General features: G+C 40.6%; 1 protein-coding gene across 23 annotated transcripts in view; it reads left to right on the forward strand.

The window, feature by feature from the left end:
• LOC132220886 (ligand-dependent nuclear receptor corepressor-like protein) overlaps positions 1–17,439 on the forward strand; it is a 151,306-nt gene that overhangs the window by 62,315 nt on the left and 71,552 nt on the right. For 9 of the 23 annotated variants that reach the window (XM_059674582.1, XM_059674597.1, XM_059674728.1 and 6 more), the window contains 2 exons: positions 8,825–8,904; positions 9,824–9,953. The exons of 2 other annotated variants lie outside the window; for them this stretch is intronic. In XM_059674582.1, the coding sequence (XP_059530565.1) occupies positions 8,825–8,904; positions 9,824–9,953 (210 nt within the window). Of the gene's footprint in view, positions 1–3,277; positions 3,338–8,824; positions 8,905–9,823; positions 9,954–17,439 lie in introns of all 23 variants that reach the window. 12 more of the 23 variants (XM_059674565.1, XM_059674557.1, XM_059674548.1 and 9 more) reach the window with 5 other exon arrangements.

A 17,439-nucleotide genomic window follows, 5' to 3' on the forward strand; every position in this document is an offset into this window, starting at 1 on the left:
TCTCTCTATGTATGTAAGTCTTTTGAGTTGAGGTGGTTACAGTGATAGTTGGTGTAGTCAGAAGTTTTCTGCTCATTCTTTGTTAATGTTGAGGAGGATGGTTGAGCTATGAATCATAGAGTTGACAGTGTTTATACAAGATCATTTGTCCCAACCACCCATCTTCAGTCAGATGAATGATATCCATGCAGAACATGACGATAGGGTTCAAGATCCCAAAATATACCCATTCCAATATTTTATCATTCTTATGGCTAAGATCTTTATCTTCTATCTTTTAAACTTTTAACATATCTCACTGTGTCATAGCTTAATACTGAATTAAATATTTTTACCTGTTTTAAGCAAAACTGACTATAGTTTCGTCTTTTTTTCTGAGCTTATAAATAAAGGAAAAATCTAAGAAATAAGAGTTTAACCTATGCTTGGTATTTCTTCAGCCTGCTGTTTTTCATTCATTTCAGAAGGCAGCATTATACTTAATTGCGTTCTGATAACCCAAAGTCCAGCTTGTGATTTTTAGCCTCTTGCTTTCATTTATTTACATATATAGTTCTGAATATATGTATGAATTTATGTTCCTTCAGAAGTTAGTTATTATACAAAGGACAGAATTTTCTAAGGAAATAAATACATGTATTTTATTTTTTGACGATTATTCTTTTGTGTACAAATAACACATGTTCATTTTAGGAAATTAGAAAATATAAATGAGCCCAAAAGTAAAAAATTAGTCCATGACACACATATAACCTTTTTATTTAAGTTTAAAATATGTTTGTATGTATTTATTGTTTTATTAAAGTAGTATATACTGTCCATATAGTATATAGTTTTTGTACCTACTATGTTTGTACACACTAGTATATCATTTGGGTATATAAAGTTCTTGGTCATTATTCTAAATGGCTGCACAATATTACATTTTGGATCTATTATGACAAATTTAACTAATTAATTGATTTCATACCCTACTGCTGTATATCTTATTCCATTTATTTTTTAGTTCCAAAAAATTTTGTACTTGATTTTCACTTTTGTGCATTTTTTTTCCCCCTTGGTGTAGGGTATTTATAAAATTGGCTAAGCTTTGGAACTCAATCTTTTTCTCTTATATAGGCACATAATTTCATTGCCCTTTCTCATCCCTAATGTTCTAGCTTTTTTCCAAATTTCATAGGAAAATCCTTTGTTGCTTTTTTTTAATTAAAAAGACTTCTAATTAAAGTTGCATAAATATGATTACACTAATCCTATCTAATAAAAGAGAAACATGGTAATTAGCCATACGTCCGCTACCCTTCCCATTGGCTAATCAGGGCGATATGCAAATTAACTGCCAGCCAAGATGGCGGCCGGCAGCCAGGCAGCTTGAAGTGAACATGAGGCTTGCTTGCTTCAGTGACGGAGGACTCCAACGTTCCCCGCCTGTCGCTGCCGGCCTCTGAGCTTGCAGTTTGAAACATTGTTACAAATATAGAAGCTAAACAAAACCCCAGAAACCTGCTTTCAGCCAGCCGGGATCTCAGAGCTGGAGTTGAAACAGTGTTTCGATTATAGAACCCAAACAAACCAGATACCTGCTTTCAGCATCAGAGGCCTCAGAGCTGGAGCCAAGCCTCAGAGCTAAAGCTGGCCCAGAATAAAAGAAAAAAAGGAGCGGTTGGGAGCTTCAGTCACCCACCAGCCTGAAAATAGCCCTCAGCCCCTCACCCAGACTGGCCAGGCACCCCAGTGGGGACCTCCACCCTAAGGGTGTATGACCAGCTGCAAACAGCCATGATCCCCTCACCCAGGCTGGCCAGGCACCCCAATGGGGACGCCCACCCTGACCCAGGACACCCTTCAGGGCAAACCAGCCGGCCCCCACCCGTGCACCAGGCCTCTATCCTATATAGTAAAAGGGTAATATGCCTCCCAGCACCAGGATCAGCGGAGCCGAGAGGCCTCCCGGCACCGGGATCAGTGTGATGGGGCAGCGCCCAAACCCCATGATCGCTCTGTGGCTCTGTGTGTGATAGGGGGCGGGGCCACAACCTCCCTATCCGCCCTGCTCTGTTCATGACAGGGGAAGGCGCCCCAACTCCTTGATCAGCTCTGCTCTGTGCCTGATAGGGGGGAGCTCCCCAACCCCATGATCGCCCTGCGGCTCTCTGTGTGACAGGGTGCGGTGCCCCAACCCCCTGATCGGCCCTGCTCTGTGTGTGATGGGGTAGAGTCATAATCTCCCCATTGGCCCTGCCCTGAGTGTGAGAGTGGCGGCGCCCCAACCCCCTGATTGGCCGCGCCCCAACCCCCTGATTGGCCCTGCTCTGTGGGTGATAGAGGGTGGCGCCCCACCCCCCACCCCACGGGCCCTGTTCTGTGTGTGATGGGGTAGAGCAATAACCTCCCCATCAGCCCTGCCCTGAGTGTGACAGTGCCGGCGCCCCAACCCCCTGATCCGCCCTGCTCTGTGTGTTACAGGGGGCGGTGCCCCAACTCCCCTATCGGCCCTACTCTGCGAGTGACGGGGGAGCTCCTCAACCCCCTGATGGGCCCTGCTCTGTGCGTGACAGGGGGGAACTCCCCAACCCCCTGATAGGCCCTGCTCTGTGCGTGACAGGGGGCAGCTCCCCAACCCCCTGATTGACCCTGCTCTGTGCGTGACAGGGTATGGAGCCCCAACCCCCCTGATGGACCCTGCTCTGTGGGTGACAGGGTGCAGCGCCCCAACCCCCTGATTTCTCCTGCTCTGTTTGTGACGGGGTGGCACCGCAGCCTCCCCATCGACCCTGCCTTGAGTGTGACGGGGCAGTGCCCCAGTCCCACAATATGCCCTACCCTGAGCGTGGCTGAGGGTGGCATCGTAACCTCCCAATCCGCCCTGCTCTGTGCATGATGGGGCGGCGCCCCAACTCCCCAATCGGCCCTGCTCTGAGCCCAACCAGGGGCTGCACCTAGGGATTGGTCCTGCCCTTTGCCACCCAGGAGCAGGCCTAAGCCAGCAGGACATTATCTCCCGAGGGGTCCCAGACTGCGAGAGGGCACAGGCTGGGCTGAGGGACCCCCCCGACACCCCCCAGTGCACAAATTTTTGTGCACCGGGCCTCTAGTTATGAATAAAGCAGCTGTAAACACTTGTGTGTAGGTTTTTGTGTGGACTTTTTTTCACCTCATTTGAGTAAATACCTAGGAGCACCATGGCATTGGGAAGACTATGGTTAGCTTTGGAAGAACCTGCCAGACTATCTTCAAAAGTGGCCATAATATTTTGCGTTCCCACCATTTCTTTTAGCTCTACGTCCTCACCAGCATTTGATGTTGTCAATGTATTGGACTTTAACCATACTGTTAGGTGTGTAGTGGTTTCTTATCTTAATTTGCAATTCTCTAATGGAATATGATGTTGAGTGCCTTTTCATTTGTTTAATTTGTTCTCTGCATATCGTCTTGGGTGAGGTATCTATTCAGACAGGTTTTGCTATTTGGGTAATGATGGAATCAGAGTATGTGAGGAAATACTTCCTTTTTCTGGAGCAGATTGTGGAGAAACCATCTGGGCTAGAGCTTTCTGTTTTGAGAGGTTATTAATTATTGATTTTAAATTTTTAATAGAAATGACCTATTGAGCTTCTTTATTTTTTCTTGTTTGAAATCTGGTAAACTGTGTCTTTCAAGTAATTCATCCATTTCATCTAAAGTTATAAAATTTGTGGACAACTAATGTTGTTCACAATATTCTTTTAATATTCACAGGACCAATAGTGATGGCCCATCATTTATTTCCCATTATTTTCTGGGGGGTTTTTCTTGCTTATTTTGGCTAGATATTTATCCCCAATTTTATTGATCTTCTCAAATAATCGGTTGCTTCTAATTTTTAAAAAGGCATAGATAAATTGGAAGGACATATTGCAAGTGTTAATCATTATCTCTGGCTGATGGGATTAAGAATAGTTTTTCTTTTTTGGTTTTTTCAATATGGTTAATATGTAGTTTCATAATGGAAAATTATTTTATCTTTTTACAGGCTAAATTATTTAAGTTCTTTTTTTAAATATATTTTTTATTAATGATAGTATTACAGATATCTCCCATTTTCCCCCCCTTTACAGTCCCCTCCTCCCAGCCCCTTGGAAAATTATTTTAAAATTGCCCACTCTTCAGTCTCTTACCTCAAAATCAACATAGTGGTAATCACTTTTTCATGACCTTCATGAAAAATCTAGTTCAATATTATTTTTTCACTTTTCATTGGGTTTTGTCTTTGGGAATTCCAGATTTATTTCTTATGATTAAAGGCTACTGAATAGAATAAAAACATTCAAAAGAAGTGTTATTTAAAATAAAATAAAAGTAACATCTAATTAGGGCTTATTAGGTGTTTTGCATATTTTTTATTTAATTTATACTACAGCCTTAAGCTGCAATTATTATCATCATTTTACAGAGAGGGAAACTGAAGCTCAGAGAAAGTAATTTGCCCAAGGCGACATCTGGAATGTGGAAAACCCATGGTTCAGTACCAAGGTTTTCTAATTTCAAAGTCTGTTATCTTTCCAAGATAGGTTAGGTTAAATGATTGAGGAAAACTGACTACAAGAGTACTTACCCGCAGTGGAAAGGATGGTCATTCATTTACTATCAGTTTTCATTATGACATTGCCCTTTTAAAAAAATATATTTTTATCGATTTCAGAGAAGAAGGGAGAGAGAGGTAGAAACATCAATGATGAGAGAGAATCATTGATTGGCTGCCTCCTGCATGCTCCCTACTGGGGATAGAACCCGCAACCTGGACATGTGCCCTTGACTGGAATCGAACCTGGGACCCTTCTGTCTGCAGGCCAACGCTATATATCCGCTGAGAAAACTGGCTAGGGCATGACATTAGTAAGGTTGTTCCTGTAAAGTACACAATTTGACCCTTTTGAACATATACAATCATGTTTTAAAATTTTCAAAATGAGAGACAACTTTTTTTAAAAGAAGATACCTGATTCATTGTCAAAGTGTATGTGAGAGAGAAAATGGTTATGTTCTGTTTTTATTTAATTTTTATGACATGAACAGACAACCTGTACAGAGGGAGAAATCGGGTCTATCGTTGATTTTTCAAAATCTGTTTTCATATATAGTGTATATATTTATATAATCCTACCATTGTTTATTTGGACTCAAAAATCAAAAGTTGCTGGAGAAAGAGTAATTTTTAAATATTTGTAAAGTCATAGATCTTTTGAGTCCAGCAAAATTTACTGGCATTTATGTAGTCATTGAGTATTCATTGCTCTTTTTTAACTATGTAGACATTTATTTTTAATTAACATTTCCTTGAAGGACTTCTGAAATAAATGAGGATAATCTCAGCATGCCCAATTTTATTTTACAACTGATAATGGTTTTAATTAATCCAGTTATCCTTTGAATCAACATATTTTATCACTGAAACTTCATGAAACCTTAAAATTATTTTTCAGATATACCCCTTCCCTAGCCTACCACCTATTTTTCAAAAATCACAATGCTAGATTGCTTTCATATTTGCTATTTATGTAGTTATAATAAAAAAGCACTTTAGATTTCATTGATCTATCAAAATTACCTTCTGCTTAACATATGAGTCAAGTTTTTGCTACACTAATGTTGCATAACAAACAGCTTCAAAATCTGTTTCATGCTTATGCGTGATCAGAGTCACTGAACTCTAGGCTGTGGATGGGGATCACATCACCTCATGACTCTAGGTCACAGACTGAAGGAGTAATGATTATATGAAGCAAGTTCTTCACATGTTGGATGGTGGAAGCTCAGGAGAACTGGATGAACTTACCATGCATTTTTATTCCTCAGTTTAGAATTGGATACTGTCACTTCTCCGTATTCATCCCATTGGTCAGAGAGCTCTGGCTCCCTAGTAAGACACTGCATGATCCTGCATTCAAGAGTGTGAATGTATGATTCTGTTCCAGTGACAGAGTGAAAGGTTGAAAAAAGTTATAAATATATATAACTACACTTCTGGGTTTATAATTGTATAGATTGCATAAACTTTTTGATTTTTCAGGTTGTTTACAAAGGCGTGTTTAATATCTTAAGTGGATATTAAATTAAAATTATCTGCCTTCTGCAAACTAACCTTATTAAATATAGGTGTGTTAGCACAGGAGTTAAAATAGACTGGTAATTCTACCTTGCTAATAGCTTTTGCATGATGTTTGTAGTTTATAATTATTATTTCACTTTTTTTTTTTCATTTGATCCACAAATAAGTTAAGTAATGGTGGGATCCTTATTTTATAGGTGTGGAAATTTTAAAAAACACAAACTTTATGGCTTGACTAGTTACAGCTAGTAAGTTCAAGTCCTAGATTTTCATAGACTTCAAACACAGTTATCTTTCCTTTATTCTGTACTGGATCTTATGTTCCAATTTGCTGCCTTTTCCAAGTTCAGATAAATAGCAGGAATATTTCTGGACCACTGCCAAAAATCAAAGGAAGCTATCACTACACTTCATATTCCAAAAATTATATTATCTTCTATGTATTATCTTCAAATGTGTGTTTGGATTGATGCAACAGTATCCTAAGGGCTAATTCTAACTAAATTTTACTCCTAATCACTTCAAAAACAGATAAGGGTATTTTCTGAGTAGTTTACCAGAAACATATTAAACTTCATTATGTATTTCAAAAGTATGAGAATAAATTACTGTGGTACAACAGTGCTTTTCAAATTAGTCCTAGTGTAACTGCCTCAGATTGATAATGGTTGCTTTATGGTTTGAGGCTCTACATATGAAGTTATTTGGGAAAAGAAATTGGTGGTTGAGGGCAGAGTTCTGTTACAGGGAGTACGTTTCAAAAATCACTGTATATACTAAGTATAGTTGGGAGGACAATGTTATATCTTCAGAAAATCTTTCATCACAAAATGTTCGTTTTCCACAAATATTCTATATTATAGTAATCCTATATAATAAAAGAGAAACATGCAAATTAACCTTCCCTCTGCTACGCTCAAGCCAATCAGGAGCGAGTAATCAAAATAACCCAACTAAGATGGCGGTGGCCACAGAGCTGGAATGAGCAGGAGGCTTGGGTTGCCCCCAGCGATGGAGGAAGCCAAGCTTCCCGCCAGCCCTGGCCAGCCCTCAGCTCACTCAAAGCTACAAAGTTTCAATTATAGAAGTTAAATAAACCCCAGATACCTGCTTCCAGCTGGCTGTGGCCTCTGCTCAAGGAGGATCTGGGCTCCGCTCAAGGATACAAAGTTTCAATTATAGAAGATAAATAAATCCCGGGGGGGGGGAAAGGAGAGGCTGGGAGCTTCGGTCACCGGGAGGCGTGACCAGCCTGAAAATGGCCATCAGCCCCTCACCCAGGCCACACCCCCATGGGGTGAGGGTCCCCACTGTGGGGCTTGACCAGCCTGCAAACAGCCATCATCCCCTCATCCAGGCTGGCCAGGCACCCCAGTGGGACCCCCACCCTGATCCGGGACACCCTTCACGGCAAACCAGCTGGCTCCCACCCATACACCAGGCCTCTATCCTATATAATAAAGGAGTAATATTGACCCTAACAGCAGAACAACTGGGAATGACTGGTCACTATGACACACACTGACCACCAGGGAGCAGACGCTCAATGCAGGAGCTGCCCCTGGTGGTCAGTGCACTCCCACAGTGGGAGCTCTGCTCAGCCATAAGCCAGGCTGATGGCTGCCAGCACAGCAATGGTGGTGGGAGCCTCTCCCACCTCCTCAGCGGCAGTAAGGATGTCCGACTGCAGCTTAGGCCTGCTCCCTGCTGGCCAGTGGACATCCCCCAAGGGCTCCTGGGCTGCCAGAGGGATGTCTGACTGCCAGCTTAGGCCCATTCCCCTGGGGAGCAGGCCTAAGCCATCAGGTGGACATCCCCCGAGGGGTCCCAGACTGCAAGAGGGCACAGGCCAGGCTGAAGGACCCCCCCCCCCCAGTGTACAAATTTTTGTGCACCGGGCCTCTAGTTGAATTATAAAAGACCATTCTTCTGGGGGGAAAAAGTCATGTTGTGTGTTGAATAATATAACTTGGTTACCTGGTTTTTGCTCTAACTCTTGCAACAAGCCTTTAAACAATGTAATAAAAATCTGGTCTGACTTTTTAGCTGTGGATTTCTACTTCTAATTTTCTAAATATATTTTATTGATTTTTTTTACAGAGAGGAAGGGAGAGGGATAGAAACATTGATGGGAGAGAAACTTCGATCAGCTGCCTCCTGCACACTCTCCCCACCAGGGATGTGCCTGCAACCAAGGTACATGCCCTCAACCGGAACTGAACCTGGGACCCTTGAGTCTGCAGGCCAACGCTCTATCCACTGAGCCAAACTGGCCAGGGCTGGATTTCTACTTTTATCTTGGACAGCATTTCATGTTCTCAAATCTGTGGGCTTTTTTGGTGCTTTATTCCATTTCTGTGTTTTATGTTGTCTTTCATAATATGCAAAATTTATTCCTTTCCCCCATATCTCTTTGTTCTGATTTATTTCATAGTGAAAATAAAAAATAGGCAATGATAAATTGAATCTTGCAGAGGCTATATGAACCCTATTGTTAGAAAATTAATTTATAAACAGCTCATTGTTCTTGCTACTTTATCCCCTAAAAGTGCAAAAATACTCTCCTTACAGCCTTCCCTGTTTATTTCTTTCTAGATGTCACCAATTTAATTTAGGTGTTTTCCCCTTACTGTTAGTAGTTAGTTTTTTTACATGAGCCATTGCTCTGGAGAGTGGTATTTTTATTTATTTTAATAAAGTTAGTGTATTTAATGAATATTTTTCCCTCTTTTAAAGACTGTGAACCAGAAGAACTGACTGACTGGTCTATGGATGAAAAATGTTCATTTTGTAACCTACAAAGAGAAGCAGTCAGTGTAAGTTTTAGTGCTATGAAATTATTTCTAAACTATTTGCACAATTGTAACACAATTTTTAAACTTAATTTGTTTTGAAACTTTGTGGCTTATAGTAGAATATAAATACATTTGTATTTTTGGTAATGAGAAGAAAATTAAAGTCTCATGTTAGAAGTCTAATATTTAGCTTATCTAGTAGGTGAAAATCCCAAACTACTCATCTTTTTTGCTTATTTCACATTTTTTTCTCATAGCTCCCTAACTCATGAAATCAGTTCAGATCTGTTTTATATTTACATAGACAAGGCTGATGATCTTGGAGGTCTGGTTTGGTCTGAGACCATCCTACAGGCTGATTTCTCAGGAATCAGTAGTTGGAGGATAATGTGGTATTACATTTTAACTTTCTTCTTTCTCTTGAAGTCTTTTGGATATCGTAATCATCTCCTGTGTAAATTATTAAATTTTAGTGTCTACTGTAAACAGGGTATAAATTAGACAAGCAGCATCTTCTTGTATGGTTGCATCTTAATTCTTTACATACTGTTGTGAGAGGGCTGAGAGGAAATGAGAACTCAAGAACATGTACCTATTTTGGTCAGATTAGTAGGTAAACATAACTGCTTTGTTGTTAAAATTCTCATTCCTGGCATGTTATATAGTGAAATTATTCGGCAATATATCTTATCTGCTCTTCCCTCTGTTTTGATTATAGTTTTGCTAACAAATAAGGCTAAGTTGGCCCTCTATTAGAGCTAAATTTCTTTTTTCCTGACTCCTGTTTCAAACTTAATATTCTCTATATAATTTGATATATTTAAAAGATAGAACAAATGAGCATTTAGAGAGTTAATTTTTTTGCCATTTTTAATGGAATCCCACAGTTACAAAGTGATTTTTTTAATGTTGGTGTTTTTATATATATATATAATTTTAGGATTGTATACCATCTCTTGATTCTTCACAGTCAACACCAACAGAGGAACTATCATCTCAGGGCCAGTCCAACACTGAAAAGATTGAATGCCAAGCAGAAAATTACCTAAATGCACTCTTTCGAAAGAAAGGTAATGTTGGTACACATTTTTTATGCTTCTGGTGTTCCTTATTTTGTTGCTGTTCTCAAGACTTCAAATGTTCTTTCATGTTTAATAAGTGATAGATATATTACATTGCAAAACTGTCTTTAGAATAAATTATAGCATTTATCAGCTGTTTCTTTGGTAGCTTGAGTATGCTTACTTGACATTAAGATGTCAGTATTCTTTTTTAATTCCTGTTTATCTAAACTATATAAACCAAATGAGGCTTGTTTCATTTGTTACTTTACTTGCTACAAATTATCAGGTAGAAGTAGCTTTTACATCTTCGTTACCTGGGGAAAATATAGAAATATAGAATCTTCCATTTTTTGTTCTTGGCCATTTCTACAGTAGTAGTGTGTCTTAATTTTCACCACATAGTAAGTCATGGTGTAGAGGAATACAGGATGGGAGGGAGATCATTCTAACCCCAACTTCCAGAGATTGAGAAAAACATTACTGTCTTCTTCTAGATATTGACCTGGTTTGCTTCTAATCCTGTTTGAAATTAGGTAATATCAAATATTTTCTGTTAAATTGTTAACTTGCAAGTTTTAATAATATTGAAAACAGTCCTCATCTTTAAGAAAGCAGGCTTTTGTATAATCTTAAATGTTAGGAGGTCTTTTATGTGTTGAAATATGAGAATTTTCTGATTAGAAGAATCACTAGTATATTAAAAGGCCTAACATAAAAATTATATATATATACACACACACACACACACACACACACACACATTTATATTTATTTATATAAATATATATCCTATCTAATAATAGACAAACATGGTAATTAACCGTAACTTTGCTACCCTTCCCATTGGCTAATCAGGACAATATGCAAATTAACTGCCAACCAAGATGGCGGCCGACAGCCACACAGCTGAAATGAACAGGAGGTTTGCTTGCTCCAGTGATGGAGGAAGCCAACGTTCCCCGCCTGCCGCTGCCGGCCTCTGAGCTGCACTCTAAGAAACAATGTTGCAATTATAGAAGCTAGACAAACCCCAGAAACCTGCTTTCGGCCAGCTTCGGCCTCAGGGCTTAGAGCAGCAGTGATGGCAACAATGTTTCAATTATAGAAGCTAAAAAAACCCAGATACCAGCTTTCAGCCGCAGCCTCAGAGCTGGAGCCGGGCCTCAGAGCTGGAGCCAGCTCGCAGCTCCAGTGACAGCTATAGGTAAATAAATCCCAGAATAAAAAAAAAGAAAAAGAAAAAAAGGAGAGGCTGGGAGCTTCAGTCGCCCGCCAGCCTGAAAACGGCCCTCAGCCCCTCACCCAGACTGGCTGGGCACACCAGTGGGGACCCCCACCCTGAAGGGGGTGTGACCAGCTGCAAACAGCCATCATCCCCTCATCCAGGCTGGCCAGGCACCCAAGTGGGACCCTCACCCTGATCCGGGACACCCTTCAGAGCAAACCAGCCGGCCCCCACCCGTGCACCAGGCCTCTATCCTATATTGTAAAAGGGTAATATGCAAACTGACCCTAACAGCAGAATGACTGGGAATGACTGGTCACTATGACACATACTGACCACCAGGGGGCAGACACTCAGTGCAGGAGCTGCCTCCTGGTGGTCAGGGCGCTCTCACATGGGAGGAGCTCTGCTCAGCCACAAGCCAGGCTGATGGCTGCTAGTATAGCGATGGTGGTGGGAGCCTCTCCCACCTCCTCAGCAGCGCTAAGGATGTCTGACTGCAGCTTAGGCTTGCTCCCCGCTGGCAAGTGGACATCCCCCGAGGGCTGCCCGGCTGCCAGAGGGATGTCTGATTGCCATCTTAGGCCCAATCACCGGGGAGCGGGCCGAAGCCAGCAGGTGGTCATCCCCTGAGAGGTCCCAGACTGTGAGAGGGCACAGGCCAGGCTGAGGGACCGCCCCCCCCCCCTGAGTGCACAAATTTTTGTGCACTGGGCCTCTAGGATACATATATATATATATATATATATATATATATATATATATATATACACACACACACACACAAACACGCGCGCGCGCGCGCATATATATACACTAGGGGCCCGGTGCACGAAATTCGTGCACTGGGTGGGGGGGGGTCCCTCAGCCCAGCCTGCCCCCTCTCACATACTGGGAGCCCTCAGGTGTTGACCCCCATCACCCTCCAATCGCAGGATCGGCCCCTTGCCCAGGCCTGATGCCTCTGGCCTAGGCGTCCAGCCCGGGCAGCGGGGACCTGCAGTGGCATCAGGGGGCGCTGCGATCACACGGGCTCCGCCCCTGCCCCTGCAGGATGCCTCTGGCTGAGGCGTTCGGCCCGGGCAGCGGGGACCCACAGCTGCAGCGGCCCCGCGATCGTGGGCTTCGCTTTAGGCCCAGGCAAGGGACCCCTGGCTCCTGGGACTGCCAGCTTCGACCGTGCCCAGCTCCCATCGCTGGCTCCATCACTGGCCAGGGCGGAAAAGGCACCTGATTCTCCGATCATGGCTGGGGGGCAGGGCAAAGGCGGCCCCCAGGCCGCCTTTGCCCTGCCCCCCAGCTCTTAGCTCCCCCCTGGGTTTCCGATCACTGTCAGTGGCAGGGGGCTTCTTCCTGCTTTCCCTTTCGCCTCCCTGCATTGTGCCTACATATGCAAATTAACCGCCATCTTGTTGGCAGTAAACTGCCAATCTTAGTTGGCAGTTAATTTGCATATAGCCCTGATTAGCCAATGAAAAGGGTAGCTCGTACGCCAATTACCATTTTTCTCTTTTATTAGTGTTGATATATATATATATATATTTAGTGCAGGGGACTGAAAATCTTTTCTTGTGTTACTGACATACTGTGTTGAGAAATAGGCAGTCTTTAACACATTGTATGCGGAAAACGTATTTATACATTTTACTTATACGTTTTACGTTGACTGGTAGTAGAGCGCGGGACACGTATTAATACGTTTATTATAGACTAGCGGTAGGATGCAGGTAATGTATAAATACGTAAACTAAAGTTATCGTAATTTTACTGAATGTTGCCATTTGCGCAAAAAATTAGCAAAAATGGCCCACGCCACCTGTTAGCATGCGATAAAAACTACCCGCAAACAATGTGTTAAACAACAAATTCTTTTCTCAAATTTCTATCTGAACCAATATGAAAAATAGTTTACATGTTTTCTTTAGGAATTTTATAGCATTAGTTTTAAAAATTTTATTCTGCCAATATATTTACACTTACAAGAAGAATTATATTATCAGATTTATATCACTAAGAGAACTAGAGGAAATATACACATTTACACACATGCACACAGTAAGTTTCACCTTGGAACTCATTATTCAATCTTCTTTTCCTTTGAGTAATTTGTAATGGTTGCTGGAGTTATCAGTAATAATAACCTTTAATTTGGGATAGTATGGAGTTAACTTGTGCTCCACTGCCCTATTATAGTAATCAGTAAAAACTTGTGACTGTTTTGGTGGATTCAAGCATCTGGATCTAGTGGGTAAGTATTCATGGATATTTAGTGACCACTCCATTTGGGGATTTTTGGCTTTTTTCAAGGTTTTTGAAGGATCACAGAGTTTTTAAATGAAAGATTCTTATTAGTATTTTTGCTTTACTTTTGGTCTTATATTTGTTAATTTTTTACTTTTAGTTCATAATTTTTCAGATTTAATTAAACATAACAATTTTTCTACTTGGGTTTTTGTTGTGTGTGGGGTTTTTTAAAATATGTTTTTAGTAGTATTCATTTCAGAGATAGGAAGGGAGAGGGAGAAAGATAGAAATATCAAAGATGAGAGAGAAGCATTGATCAGCTGCCTCCTACATTCCCCCTAGTGGGGATTGAGCCCACAGCACAGGAAATGTGCCCTGATTGGGAATCAAACCATGACCTCCTGGTTTATGGATTGATGCTCAACCACTGAGTCACACGAGCCAGGCAATTGTTTGTTTTTTAATTTTCTTTGAATAAAATCATTTTAGAGATTTCCAATATGTTCTGAGTAGGAATAGGCTAGAATAGCAATATCTTGTAAATAGTCTCAACATTTTCATTTGTTTAGTTCTATTAACTCTACTTTGAAATAAAAGGCCAAAAAATGTGTTTAAAAGACAGTAAGTACTTCTGAGTCTTTGGAGTAGCAAATAATATGTTAATAGCACATCTTATTGGGTAAGTTTTTATTGGATTCCTGAAAATTTCCCAAACTTGAACATTTAGTTACTGGGTATTAGTAACATTAGTGTTACTGACACTTTAAAACTGTTACTATTTTGAGTGACATATGCATGTTGATCATCTTGCCAAAACGTAAGAAATCTGTTAATATCCTTATTGTAGCTTACTTATTATCTTTTCTAACAGTGGTTTTGGGGATGGTGATAATGAATGTCATCAATTATGATTGAGCACTAAGCCCTTTTTTTCCTTATCTCATTTAGTTAAACAATGTTAAGAGGTAGGTACAGTTATCTAACAGGTAGAGACAATAAACTACACAGAAATTAAGTGTATTTCAGTACTGTGTAATGAACATGTGAGTCCTCAAGAATAAATTTTAAAAGTTATAAGATGTCCTGTGTGAGGAGCATCTAGATCCTTTTAAGCACTAAGTAGAGAAACCCTATTCTCTGCTACATAGCAGCCTAGGACTAGAATTCTTTTAATTAGCTAGGCTAGAGGGGACCTATGAGAAATAATCTATATTTCTCATGGGTTTCCATTTTACCTTTATGTGGACTGAATAGGCTTAGCGATTAATTCCTTTATAGCAGTGGTTCTCAACCTGTGGGTCGCAACCCCTTTGGAGGTCGAACGACCCTTTCACAGGGGTCGCCTAAGACCATCGGAAAACACATATTTTCGATGGTCTTAGGAACAGAGACACCGCTCCTCTATCCGTCTCCAGGCGGGTCCGCCCACATGCAGATACTCCCACATACTAGTACCCGGCATGATGACATCATCTTGCTCACCACATCACATACACCCCGTATAGATACAGGTGTATGTGACAGGGTTGGTGCCATAATGTACTTATGCGGACCAGTCACACGTGTAGAGAGCAGCTACTGTGTAGAAAGCAGCTACTCTGTTAAAAATAGCTACTGTGTTGAAAGCAGCAGTATTGGAGGTAAAATGACACTTCATGAATTATAATTACTGAGTAAATGTAAATTCATGTACTGTAAAATCATCAACTACTGCAAAAATAAAAATATCTGTACCATGGGAACTTAATCTGGATGCTGATCGGTCTTTTTATATTCAGCTGTGGTTGATGTGCATACTGCCCCCTTGTGATAGTAACAGGTATGAAAAACCAACAACACAAAGAATGGTAAATCATAGGAAACTTTAATGAACTGTATTGACTGAACTATGCCATGTATCATCTTTTGTATTATTAAAGCTATTGTTATATATTATTTTCATTAGCAAACCATCCCATGACAATGGATCGTGTAGAGAAGAACGTTAAGAAAAGAAAATATAGTGAGGATTTTTTACAGTATGGTTTTACCTCAATAATTACAGCAGGAATTGAGAAACCGCAATGTGTTATTTGCTGTGAAGCTCTATCAGCCGAATCTATGAAGCCGAACAAACTAAAACGCCATTTTGATAGCAAGCATCCGAGCTTTGCCAGCAAGGGTACCAACTATTTTAGAAGCAAAGCTGATGGACTCAAGAAAGCCAGACTTGACACTGGTGGCAAGTACCACAAACAAAACGTAGCAGCCGTTGAAGCTTCATATTTGGTGGCACTCAGAATCGCCAGAGCTATGAAACCTCACACCATTGCTGAGGATTTACTGTTGCCAGCGGCCAAAGACATTGTTCGAGTTATGATCGGAGACGAATTTGTTACAGGATTGAGTGCAATTTCTTTATCTAGCAATACTGTCCGCAGAAGAATAGATGACATGTCTGCTGATATTCTTGATCAGGTAATCCAGGAAATTAAATCTGCTCCACTTCCAATATTTAGTATCCAGCTTGATGAATCTACAGACGTTGCAAACTGTTCACAGTTACTGGTTTACGTGAGGTATATTAATGATGGCGACTTTAAAGATGAGTTTCTTTTTTGCAAACCTCTTGAAACGACAACTACTCCACATGATGTATTTGACACAGTTGGTTCATTTCTAAAAGAGCATAAGATCTCTTGGGAAAAGGTTTGTGGTGTTTGCACAGATGGTGCTCCAGCTATGCTAGGATGTCGATCTGGATTTCAACGTTTGGTACTGAATGAGTCACCAAAAGTCATCGGAACTCACTGTATGATTCATCAGCAAATATTAGCAACGAAGACCCTGCCACAAGAGTTACAAGAAGTAATGAAAAGTGTCATAAGTTGTGTCAATTTTGTAAAGGCGAGCACTTTAAACAGTCGACTGTTTACGCAACTGTGCAACGAGTTGGATGCGCCGAACAATGCTCTGCTAGTTCACACTGAAGTGAGATGGTTGTCGAGAGGAAAAATTTTAAAACGTGTTTTTGAGCTTCGTAATGAACTCAAAACGTTTTTTAATCAGAAAGCAAGACCACAGTTCGAAGCACTTTTCAGCAATAAAAGTGAACTGCAGAAAATAGCTTACTTGGTTGACATCTTTGCTATCTTGAATGAGTTAAATTTATCACTGCAAGGACCAAATGCAACATGCCTCGATTTGTCTGAAAAGATCCGATCATTCCAAATGAAACTTCAGCTTTGGCAAAAAAAATTGGATGAAAATAAAATTTACATGTTGCCTACCTTATCTGCTTTTTTTGAGGAACATGACATTGAACCAGACAAAAGGATTACGATGATAATTTCTGTGAAAGAACACTTGCACATACTTGCAGACGAAATTTCATCATACTTGCCAAATCTACCTGACACCCCATTTGCACTTGCCAGAAGCCCATTCACAGTCAACGTTGAAGATGTTCCTGAGACAGCACAAGAGGAGTTCATTCAACTTACTAACAACGATGCAGCGAGAACTGATTTCTCCACAATGCCAGTTACAAAATTCTGGATCAAGTGTTTGCAGTCATATCCTGTTCTGTCTGAGACTGTGTTGCGCCTTCTTCTTCCATTTCCAACAACATATCTTTGTGAAACAGGGTTTTCCAGCTTGTTGGTTATCAAGTCTAAATACAGAAGTAGACTTGTTGTGGAAGATGATCTTCGTTGTGCTCTTGCAAAGACTGCCCCAAGAATTTCTGATCTGGTGAGAAAGCAAACTCAACCTTCGCGCTGATGTTGGCTTTTTACGCATACTGTCGCATAATGTAGGAATGTAGTTTACTGTTGTTATATTAAGACTGTTACCCATGCTACACCATGCTTCAAGACAAAATTTCATTTATTTGTAATTAGAAATAAATATTTCACAATATATAATTACATACTTTTTGTGATTAATAACTATGCTTTAATTATGTTCAATCTGTAACAATGAAAATACATCCTGCATATCAGATATTTACATTACGATTCATATCAGTAGCAAAATTACAGT

Source organism: Myotis daubentonii, chromosome 1, assembly GCF_963259705.1.
Source record: "Myotis daubentonii chromosome 1, mMyoDau2.1, whole genome shotgun sequence".
NCBI lineage: Eukaryota > Metazoa > Chordata > Mammalia > Chiroptera > Vespertilionidae > Myotis > Myotis daubentonii.